This window comes from Mobula hypostoma, chromosome 18, assembly GCF_963921235.1.
Source record: "Mobula hypostoma chromosome 18, sMobHyp1.1, whole genome shotgun sequence".
NCBI classification, from domain to species: Eukaryota; Metazoa; Chordata; class Chondrichthyes; order Myliobatiformes; family Myliobatidae; genus Mobula; species Mobula hypostoma.
The window spans coordinates 20,923,531-20,950,376 of record NC_086114.1 but is presented as its reverse complement, the minus strand read 5'-3'; the positions used below and the strand labels follow the sequence as shown (position 1 = coordinate 20,950,376).

Sequence of the window (26,846 nt, the reverse complement as noted above, 5' to 3'; positions counted from 1 at the left end):
ATGCCATGTTCAAGCTTGCTGATGACAACACTGTCATGGGCTGATTCAAAGGTGGTGAGGAATCAGCATGTAGGAGCGAGACTGAAAATCTGTCTGAGTGGTGTCATAACAACAGCGTCTTGTTCAATGTCAGTAAGACCAAGGAACTGGTTATAGAGAAAGACCAAGGAACTGTAACGGTATTGCAATGGAATAAAGGGAATTACAGAGGCATCAGAGAGGAGCTTACCCAGGTGGATTGGAGAGCGAGACTGGTGGGGATGTCGGCGGCCCAGAGGTGGCTGAAGTTTCTGGGAATAGTTCACAAGGCGCAGGATAGATATGTCCCACAGAAAAAGAAGTTCTTAAATGGCAGAGCTAGGCAACCGTGGTTGACGAGGGAAGTTAAGGACTACATAAAAGCCAAGCAAAGGGCACATAAGGTAGCAAAAACGAGTGGGAAATTGGATGATTAGGAAGCTTTTAAAATCCAACAAAAGGAAACTAAGAAAGCTATAAGAAAAGAAAAGATGAAACATGAGGACAAACTAGCTGATAATCTAAAGCAGGATACTAAAAGTTTTTTGAGTTATATAAAGAATAAAAGAGAGGTGAGAGTGGACCACTAGAAAATGATGCTGGCAAGGCAGTAACGGGGGACAAAGACATGGCACATGAACTTAATAAGTAGTTTGCTTCAGTCTTTGCTGTGGAAGTCACTAGCTGTATGCCAGAGGTCTGTGAGTGTCAGGGAGCAGGAGTGAGTGCCATTCCTATTACAAAGAAAAAAGTGCTAGGCAAACATAAAGGTCTTAAGGTGGGTAGTCACCTGGACCAGGTGGACTACATCCCAGAGTCCTGAGAAAGGTTGCTGAAGGGATAACAGATGCATAGGTCATGAATTTTCAAGAATCACTTGATTCTAGCATGGTTCCGGAGAACTGGAAGATTGCAAATGTTACTCTACTCTTTAAAAAGGAAGACAAAAGAGGAAAAATTATAGGCCAGTTAGCCTAACCTGAGTGGTTGGGTAAGTTTTGGAGTCCATTATTAAGGATGTAGTTTTGGGCTACTTGGAGACTAATGATAAAATAAGTCAAATGCAACATGGTTTCTGTAAAGGGAAACCTTGCCTGACAAATCTGTTAGAATTCTTTGAGGAAGTAACAAACAGAATGGACAAAGGAGAGGCAGTGAATGTTATTTACTTGGATTTTCACCGGCGCAGCTCTCCGGTGAAATGATAACGTATTTGTAAGTAGGATGCTGTGCACAATTCTGATTTGATGGAGACAGACGTGAGAAGGCACAAAGGAACATCTGGAGAAATTTCTGAAATGCTCGGTTCACTGCCGCTGCTACTCTGTGATCGAGAATCTCCGGAGGGAAGGCCCCAAAATCCCCGGTTTTGCCTGCTGTTGTTGACCGAGGCTGGGGTCGAAGCGTTCGGCAGAGATGGTGCTCAGTACTCGGTGTCGGAGGGCTGATCAGAGCTCGAAGTTTTCGGACAACTCAGAGTCGGACTGTGGTCAGGCATGGCAGGGAGAGTTTTCTTCCTTCTCCCATCTGCGTGAGATGTGGGACTTTCGAGAGACTTTGAACTTTTTTACTCTGCCCATGGCCTGTTCTTCATCAAGTTATGGTATTGTTGCACTGTTGTAACTATGTTATAATTATGTGACATACATCAAAGTTGCTGGTGAACGCAGCAGGCCAAGCAGCATCTATAGGAAGAGGAGCAGTCGCAGTCTTCTTATAGATGCTGCTTGGCCTGCTGCGTTCACCAGCAACTTTGATGTATGTTGCTTGAATTTCCAGCATCTGCAGAATTCCTGTTGTTTGCGTTATAATTATGTGGTTTTGTTAGTTTTTTTCAGTCTTGGTCTGTCCTGTGTTTTGTGATATCACACCGGCGGAATATTGTATCATTTCTTAATACATGCATTACTAAATGACAATAAAAGAGGACTGTGTGTCCTCATAATCTATTCTAATAATCTAATTTTCAGAAGGCATTTGATATGGTGCCTCACATGAGGCTGCTTAACAAGATAAACTCCTATGGCGTTACAGGATATATATCGGCATGGATAGAGGAATGGTTGACAGGCAGGAGGCAGTGAGTGGGAATAAAGGGGGCCTTTTCTGGTTGGTTGCAGTGACTAGTGGTGTTCCTCAGGGGTCAGTATTGGGACCGCTACTTCTCACATTGTTTGTCAATGATTTAGATAATGGAAATGATGGCTTTGTGGCAAAGTTTGCAGATGATATGAAGATAGGTGGAGGGGCAGGTAGTGCTGAGGAAGCAATGTAATTGCAGCAGGACTTAGGCAAATTTGAAGAATGGACAAAAAAGTGGCAGATGCAATACAGTGTTGGGGAATGTACGATAATGCATTTTGGTAAAAGCAACAATAGAGCACACTATTATCTAAACGGAGAGAAAATTGAAACATCAAAGGTGCAAAGGGACTTAGGATTCCTTGTGCCAGACTCGCAGAAGGTTAATTCACAGGGTGAGTCTGTGGTAAAGAAGGCAAATGCAAGTTGGCGTTTATTTCAAGGGGAAAAGAATATAAAAACAAGAAGATAAAGCTGAAGCTTTATAAGACACTAGTCAGGTCGCACTTGAAGTATTGTCAACAGTTTTGGGCCCCTTATCTCAGAATGGATGTATTGTCATTGGAGAGAGTCCTGAGGAGATTCGCGAGGATGATTCTGGGAATGAAGGGGTTAACATATGCGTTTGAAATTTTGGGCCTACACTCACTGGAATTTAGAAGAATGCGTGGGGATCTCATTGAAACCTACCAAATGCTGAAAGGACTAGATAAGGTGGATGTGAAGAAGATGTTTCCTCTGGTGTGGGTATCCAGAACTAGAGTGCACATCCTCAAAATTGAGGGACGCCCCTGTAGAGCAGGGATAAGGAGGAATTTTTTCAGGCAAAGTGTATTAATCCTGTGAAATGTTCTGCCACAGACTGTGGTGGAGGCCAAGTCCATGGATATATTTAAAGCAAAAGTTGATTGATTCCTGATTGGTTGGGACATCAAGGGATATGGTGAGAGGGCAGCTATACGGAGTTGAGTGAGATCCAGGATCAGCCATGATGAAATGGTGGAGTGGACTCGATGGGCTGAATTCTGCTCCAATGTCTTATGGTATTATGGCCTTATAGACTTTAACAGAGGGAAACCAGAGGTCCATGAGCCAGTCCTCATCAGAGGTAGAGAGAGTTAGCAACTTCAAATTCCTAGGTTTTACTATTTCAGAGAACCTGTCCTGGGCCCAGCACGTATATGCAATTACAAAGAAAGCACAGCAGCGCTTCTGCTTCCTTAGGAGTTTGCAGAGATTAGGCATAATATCTAAAACTTTGACAAAACTTATATTGATGTGTATTGGAGGAGTATATTGACTGGCTGTATCACAGCCGGGTATGGAAACACCAACGCCCTTGAATGGAAAATCCTACAAAAGGTAGGACATTCGGCCCAGACCGTCATGTGTAAAGCCCTCTCAACAATTGAGCACATCTACATGAAACGGTGTTGTGGGAAAGCAACATCAGGGATCCCCACCATCCAAGTCATGTTCTCTTCTCATTGCTGCCACCAGGAAGGAAGTACAAGAGCCTTAGGACTCACACCACCGGATTCAAGAACAATTTTTCCCCTCAGCCGTCAGACCCTTGAACAAAAGGGGATAACTTCATTCAATTTCACTTACCCCATCACTGAAATGTTACCACAACCAATGGACTCACTTTCAATGGCTCTTTATCTCATGTTCTTGTTATTTCTTGTTAGTTATTTATATTTACAGTTGCAATTTGTTGTCTTCGGCACTCTGGTCGAGCACCCTAGTTGGACGGTCATTCATTGATTCTGTTATAGATACTATTCTATAGGTTTCCTGAGTATGCCCACAAGAAAATGAATCTCCCGGTTGTATAGGGTGACATATATGTACTTTGATAATAAAATTTACTTTGAACTTTGAATCAGCCAACTTGTGGTGTCTGGTTGCAACTAGTGAAGTGATGCCACGGTGTTGCCAAACAGCTGAACGCTGGTCTCAGAGAACTGATCAGTTTAGATGTCTACACCACGTTTGCCACTATGTACCCAATTTATGTTGCTCGTCCTGATGTACCTTAATCAGGTCTTCTACCAGCTTCCTCTACACCAAGGAACACAAAACCAGTCTGTTCAGTCTCTTCTCACAACTGATATGTCCCATCCTAGGCAACATTCTAGTAAATTTCCACTGCAGCTCTCCAGTGTAATTATATGCCTCCTGTAGTACATGATACTGCGGCTATAGCCTAATTAACATTTTTATCAAGTTGTACCATGAGCTCCATGCTCTTATATTCTAAACTACGGCAAGTGAAGGCAAGCATTCCTCATGTGTTCTTTGACCCCACATCTACATGTGCTGCTATCTTCAAAGAACTGCAAACTTGGATACATTAGTGGAAAACTAAAGAGTTTAGACAAGGCTGGGTTGATATGCTTCCTGGCACTGGTAATAATGTATGCTAAATAATATGCTTAAGAGCAGTGCAGTGTTTACTTGAATAGAAGTGTGGCCAGGCTGAATTAACAGACATTGAATGTTCTTGTGCTTTAATAAGTCAAAGCCCTTTTCCTTTTCCTCACTTTAACTTTTCTGACAGAAATTGCATTTGCAAATGTTATGGAGGGTGCAATTTAGTGCACATCTCTGAATAAAGATGGTTTTTAATTAAGTAATGAGTTGATTTTAATAAATCTCTTCCTGAGAGTGCATCTAAGCTCAGGGTTAATTCTCTATCCAACTGATGATTTATGTGCTGCTGATGTGCTTGTTCTGTCACATAAAGAGTGCTGACCGCACTTAATCACTCAGACTGCTTCATTTTGGCAGTTTTCCTTTGTGCTTTAGAATTATCGGTAGTATTTGAAAGGTTTTGTTCTTCCAGCATAGTCCTCATGTATATCCATGTCAAATTCTGATCAATAATGCTAATCATGAAGGCGGTTTCATGGAATTCTATGGCTGCATAAAATAATGAATGTCTAGGATTCATTAGGAAGTTGAGTTTTCTAGCAATTATATACACTCAGTAGCCACTTTATGAGTGAAACTGGAGTGGAACATGATGTGGTCTTCTGCTTTAACAGATCCACTTCAAGGCTCGACATGTTACGCATTCAGAGGTGATCCTCTGCACACCACTATTGTAATGCATGGTTATTTGAGTTACTGTCACCTTCCTGTCAGCTTGAACCAGTTTGGCCATTCCCCTCTGACCTCTCTCATTAACAAGGCTTTTATGTCCACAGAATTGCCGCTCACTGCATGTTTTTTTCTGTTTTTCACACCATTCTCTGTAAACTCTAGAGCAGGGGTTCCCAACCTTTTTCATGCCATGAACCAAAACCATTTAGCGAGTGGTCCACGGACCTCATATTTGGAAACCCTGCTCTAGAGACTGTTGTATGTGAACATCCCAGGAGACCAGCAGTTTCTGAGATACTCAAACCGCCCCATCTGGCACCAACAATCATTCCACGGTCAAAATCACTTAGATCACATTTCTTCCCAATTCTGATGTTTGGTCTGAACAACAACTGAAGTTCGTAACCATGCCTGTATGTTTTTAATGCACTGAGTTGCTGCCCCGTGATTGGCAGATTAGATATTTACCAATTAGATATGTGCATTAATGTACTGGTGTACCTAATAAAGTGGCCACTAAGTATATGTCATTCAGTGTTGGCAAAGCAGCTGTAATTGTACCATTGGTAGTTCTGCTGACAAGGCTGTTGATTTTCATACTAAACTAGGCACTGTAGCAGAATACATATCTTACCCACATTTCCATCCGAGCTCCCATTCTGTACTCATCAATCCCGAAAATAAAAACCTCAGAAACAACCTCCCAATTGTGCAACCACAGTAAAACCAGTGCCACTGCTGAATGGTCATGAAGGTGCACAGTACAAATATCAGAGCACCTCATTCCGAGAAGGCTATAAGATTATAGTGGGGAAAAGAATTGTAAATGAAGTGGCTAAGCTTATCTGTGCACTGATATTTATTTGATGTAACTTTTGACCTTTGCTGAAGTATCTTTAGATGAAGAATCTTCAGAATCAGAACAGCCTGTTGTAAACACCAAAGGCATGATATTTTAACTATTACATAGACTAACCTGCCTCTCCTGGAACCAGTAACTTACAAGGTGTGAACTGTATCCTGACCATTTTGTTCACTGTGCTTTAGATTCCCACTGGCACAGCGAAGTGAAGAGTGGGTTGCTTTCTAGCCTTCTGGCCTCAGCAATGAGTTCAGCAGCTTCAGACCATTATCACCGCTTCAGTTTTATTGGACAACAGATGCTAGTAATGATTCTGCTGTATCTGTTTACACCTCCTTTAATTGTTTTTTTGCTACCCCACCCTCACTTTTGGCTCAGATCATCATGCCTGTTGTTATTTAACTACTGCCTCTTACATTATTTCTGACTTCTCCCACGACCCCTACCCTTCCTCCACCATCTTTTCCTTGACTTTGTACCAAATTTATTTTGTATTTGACTTTATACTTCTAATAACACAGAAGGAGCTGGACTCATGATGGCTATTGGGTAGGCGATTCCTTTAGTCCCCTCTGCTTATGTCTCCATGAACTCCATTTTGACTTTTTTTTGCCAATAGTGTAGACTAAAGAATAATTCAGTTGACAATTAATATTGGACATGAATGTGGAGAAGATGTTTTCTCAAATGATTGAGCAATTCAGGAACAGTTTGTTCCCCTCTGCCATCCAATTTCTAAATGGACATTGAACCCATGAATTCTACCTCACTATTTTATTTCCTTTTTTTTACACTACCTATTTTTAACTTAACTATTTAATAGACATATATATGCTTACTGTGATTCAGTATTTTTTCTGTATATTTATTTATCATGTATTTCATTGTACTGCTGCTGTAAAGTTAATTAATTTCACAACATACGCCAGTGATATTAAACCTGATTCTGAAAATGGGAGAGCCTATGATCAAAAGGAACAGACTCTGAAAACAAGGATGTCCCTTTAGAAACAGAGATGAGGAGGAATTTCTTTAGCCAGAAGGTGGTGAATCTGTGTAGTTCATTGTGATGGATGACTGTGGAGGTCAAGTCATTGGATATATTTAAAGCAGAGGTTGATAGGTTCTTGATTACAGAGGGTGTCAAATGTTATGGGAATGTTATGGGTAGGGGAATGGGGTTGATGAAATGATGGAGCAGACTTGTAGACTGAATGGTCTAATTCTGCTCCTATGTCTTATGGTTTTAACTTACTAGTACATCTTCGGTCTATGGAAAGAAATTAGAGCATCAGGCATGGCCAGTGCAATGACAAGAGAACATGCATTCTCCCAAGGTCAGGACTAAAACCATGTCCCACCTTCTGATCGAAGGTCATTGATATAAAGCAATGATTGTTTTTTCCTTTTTTCCTGATTGCTGTTTACTTTCAGAATCTCCTTTTTTTTAAATCAGATTTCCATCATCTGGAAATTTTATTTTTGCTTTGCTTACATCTTTTAAGTGCACTTTGAGTTGCCTGGCATTATCAATCCCAAACAATATTGAACACTTTCGTTATTGAGTTCTTCCAGCACATTGTTGAACACAAAAGGTGGCAGTTTTATAGACAACCATAATCATGAAGAAAGAAAAATTAAGAAATTAAATGGTACTTTTACTTCTCCCGTCGATTGTGTACTCCGTTCTCTGTAGCACCTACTCCTTTTGGAAGGCCCGGCCACATTATGTATAAATCAACTTGGTTGTGACCATCTATGGGATTTGTTGAAATCATAGTTGTTAAATTGCTTTATATTTCTGCCAGTGTTAAACATTAAGGTGGTTACAAACCAAGCTTTACCTTGGAGGATAGTTCTTCATTCTGGCGGTTTTTTTGGCCGTTTTCCTTCCTCCCCATTTTCTCCCCGATCCATATTCATACTTTAGTTCCCAGTGCACTTAAGAGAAAATGGCACCAACTTCTCTTAATATGAGGTGAGTGGAAGGAAGCGAGGCATCGCCTGGTGAGTATGTTCAGAGTTCAAAGTAAATTTATTATCAAAGTACACATACGTCACCATATATAACCCTGAGATTTGTTTTCTTGCGGGCATACTCAGTAAATCCAAGAACCATAATGAAATCAGTGAAAGACTGCACCCAACAAGGGAGACAGACAGTAACCAATCTGCATAAGACAACAAACTGTACAAATACAAAAGAATAAAAATAATAATAGTAATAAATAAATAAATAAGCAATAAATATTGAGTACATGAAATGAAGAGTCCTTGCAAGTGTATGGTTATGCACTTTGGTGGAAGAAATGAAAGTGTTGACTATTTTCTAAATGGAGAGAAAATACATAAAACTGAGATGGAAAGGGCCTGTATTCACTAGAATTCAAAAGAATGAGGGTGACCTAATTAAAACCTATTGAATACTGAAATGCCTTGATAGAGTGGATGTGGAGAGGATGTTTCCTATGGTGGAATAGTCTAAGACTAGAACATACAGCCTCAGAATAGAGGAGTGTCCTTTTAGAATGGGGATGAGGAAGAATTTCTTTAGCCAGAGGGGTGAATCTGTGGAATTTGTTGCCATAAGCAGCTATGGAGTCCAAGCCTTTATGTATATTTAAGGCAGAGGTTGACAGATTCCTGACTGGTCATGGCATGAAGGGATATGGGAGGAAGGCAGGAGATTGGGGCTAAGAGGACCAGTCATGATGAAATGGCAAAGTGAACTTGATGGGCCAAATAGCTCCTATATCTTATGGTCTTATGGTTCTATGGCCTTATAATCCCCCGATGAGAACAGGTTTATGGAGCTCCAATTTCTTCCTCTTGAAGTCAATAATCAGCTCCTTCATCTTGCTTACACTGAGTGAGATGTTGTTGTTGTGGCATCGCTCAGCCAGATTTTCAGTCTTCCTAATGTCCAAGACTCCTGTACACTGGTCCCTCACCACCTTTGATTCAGCCTATGACAGTGGTGTCATCAGCACACCGAAATACGGCATTAGAGCTGTGATTAGCCACACGGGTGGGTAGAGCAGGGGGCTAATCACACAGGCTTGTGGTGCACCTGTGCTGATGGAAATTGTGGAGGAGATGTTGTTGCCAATCCAAACTGACTGGGATCTGCAAGTGAGAAAATCAAGGATCCAATTGCACAAAGAATTATTGAGGCCAAGATCTTGAAGCTTGTTGATAGTTTTGAGGGGAAGATCATATTGTGTGCTGAGCTATAGCTGATAAAGAGCATCCCGATGTATACATTTGTGCTGTCCAGATGTTTCAGGGTTGAGTGATGAGTCAGTGAGATGGCATCTGCTGTTTGCCTGTTGTGCTGGTAGGCAAATTGGAGCAGATTCAAGTCACTTCTCAGGCAGGAGTTGATGTGTGTTTCATCACCAAACTGTCAAAACAGTCCATCATAGTGGATGTAAGTGCCGCTGGTTGATAATCATTGAGATAGGTTACCAAGTTCTTCTTAGGCACAGGCATTCTCAAATCCTGCTTGAAGCAGGTGGGTACCTCAGACTGCTGAAGTGAGAGGTTAAAGATATCAGTCAGATGATATCCATGCCAGATGACTCCAGCCAAATGATCAGTGTTAGAGTGAGTTTTTTGGGCAGACGATTTGTTTACACTTAAATGACTTTGGCCACCAGATTTCTATTTTAACTGTTTGACAATGGACTTCCTAAAAGGTGTAAATACCAGATGCTTCTGGCGCCGTAGTTTGACCTGATGCTGTAGTTTCGAAGACAGTATTATCTATACATTATAAATATTAATTGTCTTCTATGTTAGCACGGGAAATGCCAAATAAATGTATTGTAGACTTAACTTACATTCCTAAAGGCTGTGGATACCAACCCAGACATGTTGGCGTCGGAAGGAAAGGATGGTGTGATATTTTGTATGTAGCTTCAATAGGAAGCATTGTCTATGCATTGTCTATAACTTTTTAAGTAACGATTGCCTTTGTGTTTAGCATATAAATATCGAGCCCACATTGGGCTAGCAGACCTTTCCACCGAAAGCGTCTCCGTCCGTAAGATGCCTGCTGTACCTTGTTGTGTCGAATAAAGAAGCTGCTTTGTATCTACCAGTGACTCTGTCTCTCTGGTAATTTCATCCACGCTACAACAATCAGCATAGATCTTTAGTACTTGGTCAGGTACCTCATCTGGCCTGGATGCTTTCAGTGAGTTCACCCTCCAGAAGGAAGCTCTCATGTCAGCCTCACTGACTGAAATCACAGGGTCATCTGGCACTGTGGGAGTTCATGAAGCTTCCTCCATGTTTTGGCAGTCAAAACGAGCATAGAATGCATTGAGTTCATCTGGAAGCCAATCCCTGTGTCAGCTATGACACTTGTTTTCATTGTGTAGGAGGTAATTATGTTCAAGCCCTGCCACAACAGTCGATTATCCTTTATTAATTCAAGTTTAGTCTGAAATTGCTACTTCGCCCCTGAGATGGCTTTCTGGAGATTGTACCTGCACTTTTTGTATCCTACCCGTTCGCCAGAGCTGAGTGCTTTTGATCTGGCCCTTAGCAGATTGCGGATCTCATGGTTCATCCTGAGTTTCTGGTTAGGGAAGACTCCGAATGATTTTGTGGGGACGCACTTGTCTACGGCTACTTTAATAAAGTTTGTGACAACTGCGGTGTATTCCTTCAGATCCACTGTTAGATGCTTGAACATGGTCCAATCCTTGAACATGGCTCAGCCTGCAAGCTGCTAGCTTGGAAACGGCGGAGAGGCTTCAGGTCACAAGGAACATGAAATCTACAGTGCGTGATGCGATTGGAGGATTTAACTCCTGGTAGGTTTTATGTTGGATCAGTTTCTGATAAGACGTCAGCCTTAGAAGACATCTGTTCTGCTATAGTAACATAAAGGAAGACTTGTACTTATGATAAACAAGAGAAAATCTGCAAATGCTGAAAATCCGAGCACCACACTCAAAATGCTGGAGTAACTCGGCAGGCCAGGCAACATCTATGGAAAAGAGTACATTCGACATTTCGGGCCGAAACGTCAACTGTACTTTTTTCCATAGGTGCTGCCTGGACTGCTGAGTTACTCCAGCATTTTGTGTGTGCCTGTTATACCTTTCATGTCCCTTTTTTGACCCACTGGAGTGGGTTGAGTGAATTAAGTACTTTTAAAGTAATGTAAGAAATGCAGCAGCTTATTTTGTATTGCAAGCTCCCATGAATGGCATTGCAGGGATTTTCTTTATTGATGGATGGAAAACAATTGGCTAGAAAATTGTGGCGAGCTCCCCAGTTCGTGTTATGATGGTGCCATGGAATCTTTTATATCCATTTAGAAGCAGCTGGGATCTTGGTTTTCTGACTGATCTGAATGGTGCCTCTGAACAGTCCTGCTCTCCCTTAAAACTGTAACTCAAGTTCTGCACAGAATGCCTTGAAGTAGGCCTTGAAGCCACAACTTTCAGGGCCAGAGATAAGAATGCTCCCTATTAGCCTGTCTTTATAACTTCTTATCACATTCTTTTTCCCAAGTCTAGAATTAATAGTCCTGTGGTTCTGCCATAAGCGTGACATTTGTTTCCATGGTTGCAGAAAGATCCTTTGTCCTTCTCCCAATTGGTCATTATTCCTATGTTAGCTTTGAGAATACATGTCGATAAGACAGTTTAACAACATTGTATGTTTGTTTCATTTGTTATAAAGATATTTTTTTAATGTCATGGTCTTCAATAAAGATGTCTGTTTATAGCTTTATATGGTTATGAAGTGAAGTGCTACAGGATTTTCCTTCAAAATGACCCTAATTTTAAAAAAATCACTGTAAACCTATAAGTTGCTGATAAGGAGAGAAATGAATGCACAAAGAAACCCACAGTCCATTGCCAATGATGAGAAAAGAGTGTTGAAAACACACGAGGAATCACTGACATTAAGGCTAATCCTCCTCTCTCTTCTTTTTAAATCTTTTTATTGAATTAGTATACACAAGGTAAAACATATAGTAACCAATACATTGTTACGATATAGATATACAAGAAATATTAATACAAAAAAAAATGCAAACAACATAGGTTAGTTATAAAATAACAAGGTAATATAATTGTATACTAGTTTTCCATATAAAATGATAAAGGAGGAAAAAACCCCGTAACCTCCCCCCAAAAAAACTACCGTGCCACTAAGCTACAAAGCAAAGCAATGGGCCAACTAGGTAAATAGCAGACTTAAATAGATTAAACAATCACGTCCTCAAACCCGACCTCCACTAATAGCAGATAAAATCCACGAAGGGAGTGTATATATGATCAGAGAGAAAAAAAATAGTTACATTAAATGAAAATATTGAATAATTCTCCTCTCCCTAATGATCAGATAGGATCTATTCACTGAAAGTCATGGTTTTAGTTCATGTTGAAACGCTGGCAAATCATTTCTTACCTGACATATGGAATCAAAAACTTATTACGTGTATCCTCCTGCCACTTCTGACTATGTATGGTTGTTGACCAACATAGAGACCAGGGCTCTGACTTAACACCTGAGCTCCTCTCTGCAGGTTGATGTGATATATTTTTTTAACTAGGGACAAGCCTGTGGTGCCTTACTTCAGGCTGTAGTGGGATTGACCATCAGCATAGAGCCAATCTTTTAGATATTAGAATATCAGTAAGAAGTTAAATTGTTTTCTTCTTCTTTGACAGTGTCATGGGAAAGGACCAGAATCCCTGGAGTTCTGCAACGTCTTGGCTTCACATATTTTGTCATTGTCCTGATGGAGACTTGTTTTGCTAGAAAGGATTTGAAACAATACGTGGTGAGAAATTATTTCTGGTGATCAGTTATACAATACAGCCATGTGATATTATACTTTATTGAATTCCCTTGAGGAGGCAAGTAATCTGTTAGAAAGTTGCACATTCTCACAGTACTGATCCAGTAATGATCCATGTTGACCATGAGGATATTTCAGGATGAGTCCAACTCATAAGCCACTTGAGAACCCATAAGTAGATCAACAGAACGAAGACTATCATCCTCGACCTCGAGGGATAGCCATGATGACGATTTCAGGATGCTTTTAACCACCAAAGTGATATTGAGTGGATTAGGAAGACATTCTTGAATGAAGACAAATTTCACGTCACATGCCAGTGATAATAAACCTTATTCCGATTCTGAAGACCTTGGGGCTAAGCCCTGGAACAATCTTGCTCTAAGACCAGTTGTCTTCGATTGTAACTCTGCTGGAGTCATTGAGTATTTGTGCATGTGTGCTCTTTCATTCCTAACCACATTTTAAAAAAGGATAAATACTTTGGCCCGTGGCAAGATTTTCACTTAGAGACACCCAAGCCAATACACCGTCCATGATATCAACTACATTCCTCAGTGCTACCACTCTATATGCCATTTTGTTTTGGGACCTGAGAACATAAGGAGTAGAAGCAGGAGTCTGCTATTCTGCCCATCATAGCTGCTGTACCATTCATCTTTTACCTGAGCACCATGCATTAAACCCAGATCCTTCAATTCAAAAGTCAATTGTTCTCTATCTTAAATATAACCAGTAAATGAAACATAGTCCTCATGTGTAGCAAATTCGAGACGATTACACAATTCCTAGATATTTCCTTATCTCTGTGCTAAATAGTCAATCCATTTCTTTAATACTGTGGCTGTTGGTTTAGATATGCCTGCTGAGGAAACATCAATTCCTCAGGTCTCAAAGCTCTCCGCTTCTTTTTGGATTCCAGACCAAACCAGTTCCCCTCTACCACCACTCTGCTCCATCTAGCGGAATTAGTCCTTACTCTTAATAATTTCTCCTTTGGCTCTTCCCACTTCCTCCAAACTAAAGGTGTAGCCATAGGCACCCGTATGCGTCCCAGCTATGCCTGCCTTTTCGTTGGCTTTGTGGAACAATCCATGTTCCAAGCCTATACTGGTATCTGTCCCCAACTTTTCCTTCGCTACATCAACGACTGCATTGGCGCTGCTTCCTGCATGCATGCTGAGCTCATTGACTTCATTAACTTTGCCTCCAACTTTCACCCTGCCCTCAAGTTTACCTGGTCCATTTCTGACACCTCCCTCCCCTTTCTTGATCTTTCTGTCTCTATCTCTGGAGACAGCTTATCTACTGATGTCTACTATAAGCCTACGGACTCTCACAGCTACCTGGACTATTCCTCTTCCCACCCTGTCTCTTGCAAAAATGCTATTTCCTTCTCACAATTCCTCCGTCTCCACCACACCTGCTCTCAGGATGAGGCTTTTCAGTCCAGGACGAAGGAGATGTCCTCCTTTTTTAAAGAAAGGGGCTTCCCTTCCTCCACCATCAACTCTGCTCTCAAATGCATCACTCCCATTTCACACACATCTGCTCTCACCCCGTTCTCCCGCCACCCCACTAGGAATAGGGTTCCCCTTGTCCTCACCTACCACCCCACCAGCCTCCGGGTCCAACATATTATTCTCCATAACTTCCGGCACCTCCAGTGGGATCCCACCACTAAGCACATCTTTCTCTCTCCCCTACTCTTTGCTTTCCATAGGGATCGCACCCTACGCGACTCCCTTGTCCATTCGTCCCCTCCATCCCTTCCCACCGATCTCCCTCCCAGCACTTATCCTTGTAAGCGGAACAAGTGCTACACATGCCCTAACACTTCCTCCCTCACCACCATTCAGGGCCCCAGGTAGTCCTTCCAGGTGAGGTGACACTTCGCCTGTGAGTCAGCTGGGGTGATATACTGCGTCTGGTGCTCCCGATGCGGCCTTCTATATATTGGCGAGACCCGACGCAGACTGGGAGACCGTTTTGCTGAACACCTATGCTCTGTCCGCCAGAATAAGCAGGATCTCCCAGCGGCCACTCATTTTAATTTCATGTCCCATTCCCATTCTGATATGTCTATCCACAGCCTCCTCTACCGTCAAGGTGAAGCCACACTCAGGTTGGAGGAACAACACCTTATGATCCGTCTGGGTAGCTTACAACCTGATGGCATGAACATTGACTTCTTTAGCTTCTGTTAATGCCACACCTCCCTTTATTAATTAATTAATTAATTAATTAATTATCCCTCTTCCCTCCGGGAGAAGGCTCAGGAGCTTGAAGACTCGTACGGCCAGATTTGGGAACAGCTTCTTTCCAACTGTGATAAGACTGCTGAACAGATCCTGACCCGGATCTGGGCCGTACCCTCCAAATATCCGGACCTGCCTCTCGGTTTTTTTGCACTACCTTACTTTCCCTTTTCTATTTTCTATTTATGATTTATAATTAAAATTTTTAATATTTAATACCGATTTGTACTCCAGGGAGTGTGAGGTGCAGGATCAAATATCACTGTAATGATTGTACGCTCTAGTATCAATTTTTTGGCGACAATAAAGTAAAGTATTATTAATTTTTTTCTCTCTCTCTCCTTTTTCTGCCTCTGTCCCTCTCACTATACTCCTTGCCCATCCTCTGGGCTCCCCCAACTTTCTTTCTCCCCAGGCCTCCCGTCCCATGATCCTCTCCCTTCTCCAGCCTCATATCCCTTTTGCCTATCACCTGTCCAGCTCTTGGCTCCATCCCTCCCCCTCCTGTCTTCTCCTATCATTTTGGATCTCCCCCTCCCCCTCCCACTTTCAAATCTCTTACTAACTCTTCCTTCAGTTAGTCCTGACGAAGGGTCTCGGCCCGAAACATCGACCGTACCTCTTTCGAGAGATGCTGCCTGGCCTTCTGCGTTTAGCAGCAATTTTTATGTGTGTTACTTACATCAGTTCGCTGTTCATTGATTACAGCTCAGCATTCAACAGAATCATACCCTCAGTTCTAATCAACAGTCTCCAAAACCTGGGCCTCTGTGCCTCCCTCTGCAACTGGGTCCTTGACTTCCTCACTGGGAGACCACAGTCTTTGCAGATTGGAAATAACATCTCCTCCTTGCTGATAACCAACACAGGCGCAGCTCAAGTATGTGTGCTTAGCCCACTGCTCTACTCCCACTACACTCACTTCTGTGAGGCCAGGCACAGCGCAAATGGCATCTATAAATTTGGGCTGATGACACAACTATTGTTGGCAGAATTCGAGATGTGATGAGGAGGCGTACAGGAGTGAGATAGATCAGCTGGTTGAGTGGTGTCACAACAACCTTGCATTCAATATCAGTAAGACCAAATAATTGATTGTGAACTTCAGAAAGGATAAGTCGAGAGAACACATACCAGTCCTCCTCAAGGGTTCAGAAATGCAAGGGGTAAGCAGTTTCAAGTTCCTGGGTGTCAGCATCTCTGAGGATCGATCCTGGGCCCAACATATGGATGCAATTACAAAGACGGTGGACAATTATAAAGGCATGACAGTGACTCTACTTCCTCAGGTGTTTAAGGACTTTAAGTGTCACCGAAGACGCTTGCAAATTTCAGAGGGGAAGAGAAGATGGTGGCGTGACACAGAGCGCGCGGCCACTCTGAAATGATATCGTATTTGTAAGTGGGCATCGTGCACAATCATGATTTGATGGAGACGGACGTGAGAAGCACGGAGGAACATCTGGAGAAACTTCTGAAATGCCTGCTTTGCTGCCGCTGCTACTGTGCAATCGAGAATTTCCGGAGGGGAAGGCCCCAACTCCTCGGCTTTGCCTATTGCCTGTTGCCAGGGCCGTGGTTGAAGCGCTCAGCAGAGATAGTGCTGGGTGCTCGGTGTCAGAGGGCTGGTTGGAGGCTCGAAGTTTTCGGACGGACTCAAGAGTCAACTGTGGTCGGGTGCGTCCAGGGCGCTGCATCAGCAAGTTTGCGGCGCTGGAAGCTCATGGCAGGGAGAATTTTTCTTCCTTCTACGGTCTGCGTGAGATGATAGGACTTTCGAGAGACTTTGAGACTTTTTTTTTACCGTGCCCATGGTCTGTTCTTTATCAAATTACGGTATTGCTTTGCACTGTTGTAACTATATGTTATAATTATGTGGTTTTTGTCAGTTTTTCAGTCTTAGTTTGTCTTGTCTTTCTGTGATATGATTCTGGAGGAACATTGTATCATTTCTTAATGCATGCATTACTAAATGACAATAAAAGAAGACTGCGTGTCCTCGTAATCTAATCTAAAATTTCTACAGATGCACCATGGAGAGCATTTTAACTGGTTGCATCACCATCTGGTGTGGAGGGTCCACTGCACAGGATCGAAAAAGCTGCGGAAATTGTAAACTCAGTCAGCTCCATCATGAGCACCAATTGTCCCCAGCATCCAGGACACCTTCAAAGGGCGATGCCTCAAAAAGCTAGCATCCATCATTAGGAACCTTATCACCCAGGGCATGCCCTCTTTTCATTGCTACCATCAAGGATCAGGTTTAGGAGCCTGAAGAATCGCCACCCACAGCTCCAATCTGCTAATTAAATTTGCCGATGACACCGCATTGATTGGCTTTATCTCAAACAATCACGAGGTGGCCTACAGGGAAGAAGTCATCACCCTGACACATTGGTGTCAAGAAAACAACCTCTCCCTCAATGTCACAAAAACAAAGGAGCTGGTTGTGGACTACAGGAGGAATGGAGACGGGCTAACCCCTATAGACATCAATGGATCTGGGGTTGAGAGGGTAAACAGCTTTAAGTTCCTCGGCATCCATATCACCGAGGACCTCACGTGGTCTGTATACACCAGCTGTGCGGTGAAAAAGGCATAACAGCGCCTCTTTCACCTCAGATGGTTGAGGAAGTTTGGTATGGACCCCCAAATCCTAAGAACTTTCTATAAGGGCACAATTGAGAGCATCCTGACTGGCTGCATCACTGCCTGGTATGAGAACTGTATTTCCCTCAATCGCAGGACTCTGCAGAGAGTGGTGCGGATAGCCCGGCGCATCTGTAGTTGTGAACTTCCATGATTCGGGACATTTACAAGCACAAGTATGTTAAAAGGACGCATAGGATCATTGGGGACCCAAGCCATCCCAACCACTATCTTTTCCAGCTGCTACCATCTGGGAAGTGGTATCGCAGCATAAAACTCAACAGGCCAGGCAGCATCTGTGGAAAAGAGTAAACAGTTGATGTTTCAAGCCAAGACCCTTCATCAGGACTGAAAATAAAGGGAGGATGGGGAAACTCAGAATAAGAAGGTGGGGAGAGGAGAGGAAGAAGTACAAGGTGACAGGTGATAGTTGAAACTGGGAGAGGGCAAGGGGGTAAAATGGAGAGTTGGGAAGATAATTGGAGAAAGAGATAAAGGTCTGAAGAAGGGGAAATCTGATAGTAGAGGACATTAGACATTTGAAGAGAGGGAATAGGGAGGAGCACCAGAGGGAGATGATGGGCAGATAAGAAGGGGAGTCGCGAGATTGAAACAAGAATGGGGAATAGTAAGGGGGGAGGGCGCAATTACTGGAAGTTTGAGAAATCGATATTCATGCCATCAGTTTGGAAGCTATCCAGACAGAATATAAGGTGTTACTTCTCAAAACTACGTGTGGCCTCATTGTGGCAGTAGAGGAGGCCGTGGACTGATATGTCGGAGTGGGAACGGGAAGTATAATTGAAATGGAAATCCCACTTTATGGGGTGGACAGAGCGAAGGTGCTTGACGAAGTAGTCTCCCAAACTATGTCTGGTCTCACTGATACACAGGAGGCCGCACCAGGAGCACTGGGCACAGAAGATAACCCCGACAGACTCACAGGTGAAGTGGCGCCTCACCTGGAAGGACAGTTTGTGGCCTTGAATGGTAGTGAGGGAGGAGGTGTAGGGGCAGGTGTGGCACTTGTGCTGCATGGAGGGGGATCAGTGGGGAGAGGCGAGTGGACAAGGAAGTCGAGTAGGGAGCAAACCCTGCAGAAAGCCATTTGGTTAACCCGCTTTGCTTTGAGCATTTAAGATACACCATAGGATATTATTTTTATCCAGTAGATTTCCCTGGAAATTTTTGTTTTGCACACAAAGGGGGAAATTGTCTGCAACCAGAGCCAAAGAGCTTCCCTCAGCGACCATACATAGGCCTGCTGCTCATGATTTTCCATTTGTTATTTGTGGATACAGTGATAGACTCTGAGGTCCAAGGTGGTGGTGACAAGAACATAAGCTATTTAGGGCAGTAATACTTATGCTGCTGCTCACAGTGGCTACTCAGGTTAGGAAGCCTGCTGCTCTCTGCCTTCAGCAGGCAACAATAGCACCTGTCCAGTCATGAGCAAAGCTCAGAGGTGTAACCTGCGGAAAGGCATGATACCTCAGGGAATCAAGATTCACACATTGGGAAGAATTTCAGATCCTTACAATTTTGCTGGAGGCAGCTGTTACAGCAGGCCTTCTGAACAGGTGAACAAATGAGCTCACCTATGTGCAACACCTTCCAGGCTATCTTAGTTCGGAGACAAGTTTCAGAATTGCAGCTGATTGTCAATACTGACAAAAGCTTTAGTCTTTGTCAACTATTCAAGAAGTGGGGTTAAACTCACATACTCCTGATTTCAAGGTACTTATGCCAGCACTGGGCCAAGGTGACAGTCACCTCCATGATGTACGATTAATTCAACGCCCTGTTACATACCTCGGTTCTGCTTGCTTAATGGCATCTTCCTACATCAACTGTACATCAGAACACCAAACCAGTTCATTCTGACATTACATTTGGATGTGACTGATTTCAGAGGTAAGGGTCTTGACTTGGGTTTGGAATTGTTTTAGGGAGGAGAGAAATGCTGAGGTGAAAGATAAGACCATAAGATATAGGAGCAGAATTAGGTCATTTGGCCCATCGAGTCTGCTCTGCCATTTCATCATGGCTGATCCATTTTCCCTTTCAGCCCCAATCTTCTGCCTTCTCCCCATATCCCTTCATTCCCTGGCCAATCAAGAATCTATCAACCTCTGCTTTCAGTCAGTCAGTGGGTGCCGTCCCAAATCTGGGGTTGGTGGCTATGCACCTCCATCTTCTTCGATCTTGCGACAGCATCGAGTACAGCAACTCCTCCAGTTTGTTCTCGCTGGCCGCCTTGGCACCGCCGGCCGCTGCCCTGCCGAACCCGAGCGCGAGGCTGTGTCGGCCTCCAGCCGCGGCTGCTTCTTCGAGCTCGGCCCTTCCTTAGGCGGAGGCCTTGGGCAGGTCCAGGCACACGGTGCAGCACCCAAGTTCATCATGTCTCTTCTAACTAAGTGCATAGCATACGATTCGTAGATATGTGGTGAGGCTTTAATCTCTTCCACGGAAGATGGCCGTTGGCTCACAAGGAGCTCATCTGCCCTTTGTCAGGTCTTGTTTTTTTTAGTCCTGCTGGGTATCCTCACACCGTCCTCACCAGACTAAGTCTGGTGGAGGAGCTGGCCCAAGTCGACGACCACTCGACCACTGCCCCCCGGCCAAGCGCCGGGTGCCTGCCCCCTGCCAAATCTCTCTGAGTGCCCAGCGCCCAACCGAAAACCATGGTCGAGTGGCCAGCGACCAACCTCTGCTTTAGGTATATGATAAAACTCGGCCTCCACAGCCATCTGTGGCAATGAAGCCACAGATTCACCTCTCACTGGCTAAAGAAATTCTTCCTCATCTCTGCTCTAAAAGGACGACCCTCTACTCTGAGGCTGTGCCCTCTGCTCCTATTCTCTCCCACCATAGGAAACATCCTTTCTACATCCACTCTACTGCAGCCTCTCAGAATTTGAAAGGTGTCAATTTAGTCACCCCTCATACTTCTGAATTCCAGTGAATACAGACCCAGAGCCATCAAACGCTCTTCACATGACAAGCTGTCAATCCTGGAATCATTTTTGTGAACCTCCTTTGAACCCTTTCCAGTGTCAGCACACCCTTCCTATGATAAGGGGTCCAAAACTGTTCATGAAGATGTAAGGGAGAAAGGTCCAGAGAACAAGATAGAAACATCTTAACCTGGGGGTGTAGCGAAGCACACATCGGCACAGAAAGAACATTAAGGTCAAGTTGCAGAGGTGGTTTCCTAAGCCATCAATGAACGTAACATGGCAAGAACTTAAAATTCAATCAGTCAACTTTCTCCTAGACCCTCTCAGTTATGTGAGAGGACACTCCAGAAATATTGAATTTGTCATGCATGAGGCCTGGAATATGTCCGCATCTTGTGAATAATAGAAGCCAGTCACAGTAACGAAGGAGCTCGTCAAACGGATGCTTCCTTATGTGATTTATAAGCTACACAAGCCAGTTTTCTTCAGTCTGTCTCACCACCACTTCTGTTTCACTTCTATTCACGTGCTGGGAATGTTGGATGAACAGGTCTCGCGGGCCCCACTCAGATACTATGGGAATTCTGTTTACTTGATGGCTGCTCCTTTTGATTAATGGCTCATATTACAGATCTTGCTAGGGGATATTAGATAATCATATTCTGTCACACACAAATGGGTGGATGGAATGAAAGGGCATCCATCTTCAGGTCTGCTCAGCCCAGAGGTGTGCCGCATTTAATTTAGGACTAATGTTGTGATTTGTTTCTCCTTTGTCTTTCAATATTAAGCCCCAGAGGCTACAGAATGCACTTGCAAAGAAGGTGGAAGGGTATATGTGAATTTAACAATAATTTCAAAACTATCTGTACAAATGAATACTTTGTCATATCACTGACAGAAAGTCTTCCATATCTTTGTAAGCATCGTTAAGCTGCAAACACGTTGCTTTCCTGTAGCTGTTGTGAATTTATTTTCTGATCCTACTGGACAAATAGAGGCGTGTGCTTGCTTGCTCCTCAATCATTGTAATAGGTACGCAGACAGTCAGTTCTATATCTAACTGGTACAGAGCGGCCACTACATTGGATCAGAAAATACTGCAAATGGTTGCAAACTCAACCAGCTTCGTCACTGGCACTAACCTCCCCTGTATTGTGGACATCTTCAAAAGGGTGGCATGCATTATTAAGGACCCATCATCCAGGACGTGCCCTCTTCTCATTACTACCATCAGGGAAGAGGTACAGGAGCCTGAAGGTACATTTAACGTTTTAGAAACATCTTCCCCTCCACCGTCAGATTTCTGAACAGACAATGAACCAACCGATGAATACTACATCACCATGTTTACTCTCTTTTTGCTTTACTTATTTAATTTAAGCTTTAAATGTATTGTCTTTTTTAGGTATTTCACTGTATGCTGTACCAAGAACAAATTTCATGACATACTCTATGTCAATTATATTAAAACTGATTCTGATTCTGATTTTGAGTTTAGAGATTCAACCCTTAACTCCGGGTGGAATCATCGGGAGGCCTCCATGACGGTGTTTTTTTAGCAGGCTTTCTTATTCTTACGAGGCCGAGTTGCTAGCTCGACGCTCAACCCAGCACGGATGGAAAGCATGCAAGGGAGCTGGCTGGATTTGAACTCGGGAGCCTTCGCTCCGAAGTCTGGCGCTGATGCCACTACGCCACCAGCCGGCTAAATAATTGCACTGTATGCTGTACCAAAAACAAATTTCATGACATACTCTTATGTCAATTATATTAAAACTGATTCTGATTCTGATTTTGAGCTTAGAGATTCAACAAATAAATATATGCTGTTTTATAAATAATTTCAAAGCCATTGCAATCTTCGTCACATCAGTCATTTGAACAAGTTTGTTAGTCTGGTTTCAATGTTGTCTTCCTTCTCCCTTTCGCTCTTCCCCACCTTCTGGTTTGTTACTAACAGTGGACATATAAACATACAAAGGATGGACACTGTTTTGAGTGATAACACAAAGCAGGCAAGAGAAAACTGGCAGTCAGTTTAATCTCTATCTTTGTATCTTCTTTCATTTGTTTTGCAAAATACTACAGAATAGCAAGTAATTTAAACTAAGAAATACTTTATTTATAAATGATTTTGCAATGTGTTAACCAGAATTTCTGATGTGGCTTCTGAACAGAACCAGACAACTTCAGATGCCTCTACACTGAAACACCTATAGCAGTATACAGGGAGCAGTTGTTAACATTTTAAAGGGGATGCCTACATAATCCGCAGAGGTATTGTAAATGCTGGAAATCTAGAGTAATAACCACAAAGTGCTGGAGGAGCTCAGCAGGTCAAGCAGCATCTACGGGTGTCAATGCTTCGGGCTGAGACCCTTCATCAAAACCAGAAGGGAAAGGGAGAAGTTGGAATAAGAAGGTGGAGGAGGGGAGGAAGAAGTACAAGGTCACAGCTGATAGATGAAGCCAGGGGAGGGGGTGAAGTCAAGAGCTGGGAGGCTGATTGGTAGAAGAGATAAAAGGCCAGAGAAGGGAGAATCTGATAGGAGAAGACAGAAAACTGTGGAAGAAAAGAAATGGGGAAGAGCACCAGAGGGAGATGATGGGCAGGTAAGAAGAGAAGGTGTGAGAGGGAAACAAGAATGTGGCCGTAGTGTGGCAGTAGAGGAGGCCATGGACTCACATGAGAGAATGGGAAATGGAAATAGAATTGAAATGGGTGGCCACCTGGAAATGTAAACACGGGGAATTCTGCAGATGCTGGAAATTCAAGCAACACGCATCAAAGTTGCTGGTGAACGTAGCAGGCCAGGCAGCATCTCTAGGAAGAGGTACAGTCGACTTTTCGGGTGAGTTAGTCCTGACGAAGGGTCTCGGCCCGAAACATCGACTGTACCTCTTCCTAGAGATGCTGCCTGGCCTGCTGCGTTCACCAGCAACTTTGATGTGTGTGGTCACCTGGAAATCCCGCTTTTTGTGGCCACACTCAGGTTGGAGGAACAACACCTTATATTCCATCTGGGTAGCCTTCAAACTGATGAGATGAACATTGATTTCTTGAACTTACGGTAATTACTCACCCTCCTCTCCTTCATCATTCCTTGTTTCTCTCTCATACCTTCTCTTCTTACCTGCCCATCACCTCCCTCTGGTGCTCTGCCCCCTTGCCTTTCTTCCATGGTTTTCTGTACTCTTCAATCAGATTATCCCTTCTGCAGCACTTTATCTCTTCTACAATCAACTTTCCAGCTCTTTTCTTCTCCTCCTCATCCTCTCTCAGTATCACCTATCATCTGCCACCTTGTACATCTTCCTTCCTTCCCCCACTTTCTTATTATGACTCCTTTCCCCTTTCTTTCCAGTCTTGATGAAGGGTCTTGGCCCAAAATGTCAACTATTTATTCCCATCCATAGTTTCTGCCTGACCAGCTGAGCTCCTCCAGCACATTTCATGTGTTGTGCATACATAATATTGCATAATCTATACAATGTATTGTCTCTTGCACTCTCCAAAGATTTCAGAATTCTCTCCCACATGGACATTATTTCGTCATGTTTTGCTGTTCCACCCACTTTGGTTTGTGAATGTGCATTTCAGTGTCCCCAGAAATCAGGGCAATTGGGAAGAGGAATGTGGAACAAATTTGGACAGCGCTTTTGAAAAGCCAATATTAGCAGGACAAGGCAAATAGAGGTCTCAGTACTGTAAAGTATTTGTTTACCCGTGTGTGAGATTTATTTGTGTTTACATCAATTGTGATTAATCACATAGAAAGTTGTTTCCTAAGGGCCTCAATCTCGATGGCTTTTAAACTGTGCTATAAGGAGAGGCTCTCATTTCAATTCCTGCATTCTACCATAAGCGTCTCATTCCAGTTTTAAAGGAGCAGTAGCATCTTCCATGGACAACAAGACTGCAGCTCATTTACTTTATCAAATACTATAAGATTCAGGTTGACCCAGAGTAACAGCGAACCTGGGAAGGACAAAAACCCAGCTGTAGAATAGAAATTCCACCCAGGGCTACCAGCATGGAAAAGGTGACCCAGATCCATTCTAAAATTCCTTTGTTTTGGTTAGAGAATTATTTTTAGATCACTGTTTGGAGTCGAGTGCCACATGTCATATTATTACCTTGAATCTGTGTAACTCTTGCAAAACACAGGAGAGAAGTGGAGAGAATTTCAGTCAGTATTCTAAAATCATTGCAAGAAATGCTTATTTGGAGTTATATTGAGGTGGATTTTCTCACCTTTCCTGAATGCCACTGGTGACTAACTTCCTTACAGCTCTACCAATGACCTGACTGGGTAGATGATTCCTGCTTTATTGTAGTCACATCATGTCCTCCCTTGTGATGGATTGACTTCCTGGTTGTCTCTCTTTTGCTTCAGTTTGCCCTCTTCCGTGTCTGGCCCCAGTTGTCATAAAATCTTTGCAGGAAGTTAGAGAGCGAGGAAAGTGTTGCACCCTGTGGAAATTAAATCAGATCTAAATAATTTGCATGTTTGATATTTGTTTCCTGCATGTTAATTTCTTTCAGTTTATTACTGTTGTCAGAGCAAAACAGTTCCTCAGAATGCTGATCTTCTGCTTTGAACTCCTGAACTTCCTTTACAGAGGAAGATTTATCTCAAGCAATCTTTTATAGATCCATTCATAATGATTTAGTTATTTTCCATGCACAGCAGTTACCTGTGTGTGTAATTCCTCATTACTGTATACAGTTCCTTTCTTAGTTCAGCATTTATGTAAGCTTCTCAGAAGGTGATTCTCCACCACTGTTAGATTTCCGTGAAAATAAATAGTTACTGCATGGTCAATTTTATAAGAGCACTTCTTGTGGTTGCACATAGTGGGAAGATTATTCCCAGACAGAACAGAGATGCCTAGATAATTCCCCAACATAAAACCTTGCAACTGCACTGCTGTAAGTGACTGCAATACTCTTTATCCATGGAATTTCTATGTGATGATCCATATATGTCTATTTTTTTTGTCTGGAGGAATGATGTTATGTACATTTGAAGAAATATCTCTGCATTTTCCAAGAGAAGTTTCTGTAAATTCTCTCAGCTTTATTTCCTTTACTTTTTAAATACACTATTTTCTGAGTAAGTTGACCCTTTTAGTGATATCTAGTATATTTTCCCTGAACTCAGCTCCATGCACTACAATACCTCCAGCTCATTGGCTAATCAAGGATCAACTTTATTCGTCACATACGTGTATTAGGAATTTGCTGTGGAATGTTGGCACTGCGTACAACAGAAAAAAAATGTTTAACAATTATAAAGAATATAGAATTATATAAAAATAAAGTTAGAAGTGCAGATATGGAATAAGATGTGTCTAAAGACCAGCATATATGGTATTTACAATGTAAACAGCATTATGAAAATATTTAAAGTGTTTACAGTGCAGTGACTGGAATAATAGGTAGAGCGGGATTTGGCGGGGGGGGGGAGGGCAGGAGTTGAATGGTTGATCAGTTTAACTGCTAGGGCCGTATACAGCCCAGGCAGTTAATCTAGGTGTAGTACAGTATTGTCATATGACAATCTGTTCAGTATGAAGTTTGACCAGCAATTTATAAAAGGAAATATTTGTGAAACTGTAAGATTTTGGATAACCTTCTCTTCTTGGACACCCCCCTCTGGTTCCCTGTCTGCTCTGGATCTTCTCATCTCGAATTGCCAGTGAGATGTCAACCATCTCGATTTCAACACTTCCTCTTCCCTCTTCTCCTCGAACCTTACCAGTCCAGCTCACTGTCCTCCACTTTCTCCACACCAATCCCAACCTTAACGTCAAACACGCAGACAAAGGGTGTGCTATTGTAGTGTTGTGAATTGACCTCGACCTTACTGAGGTCAGGTAGCAATTCTCAGTTACCTCCTCATACCTACCCCTTGAAGAGAACCCCACTCCGGACCATCAAAATACTGTCTCTGACACTTTCACTAACCTCATCAACTCTGTAAAACTCCCATCCACTGCCACCAAACTCAAAAATCCCCTACCCCACTGCTCTTGCTTCTACCTCCATCCCAAGATCCCCACACGTGACTGTC

General features: G+C 42.9%; 1 protein-coding gene across 1 annotated transcript in view; it reads left to right on the top strand.

The window, feature by feature from the left end:
• The window catches only part of si:dkey-192p21.6 (uncharacterized protein LOC565246 homolog), a 355,495-nt gene that overhangs the window by 254,535 nt on the left and 74,114 nt on the right, over window positions 1-26,846 (top strand). The window contains 2 exon segments of the mRNA XM_063070659.1: window positions 12,769-12,881; window positions 22,175-22,184. Coding sequence (XP_062926729.1) covers window positions 12,769-12,881; window positions 22,175-22,184 — 123 coding nt within the window.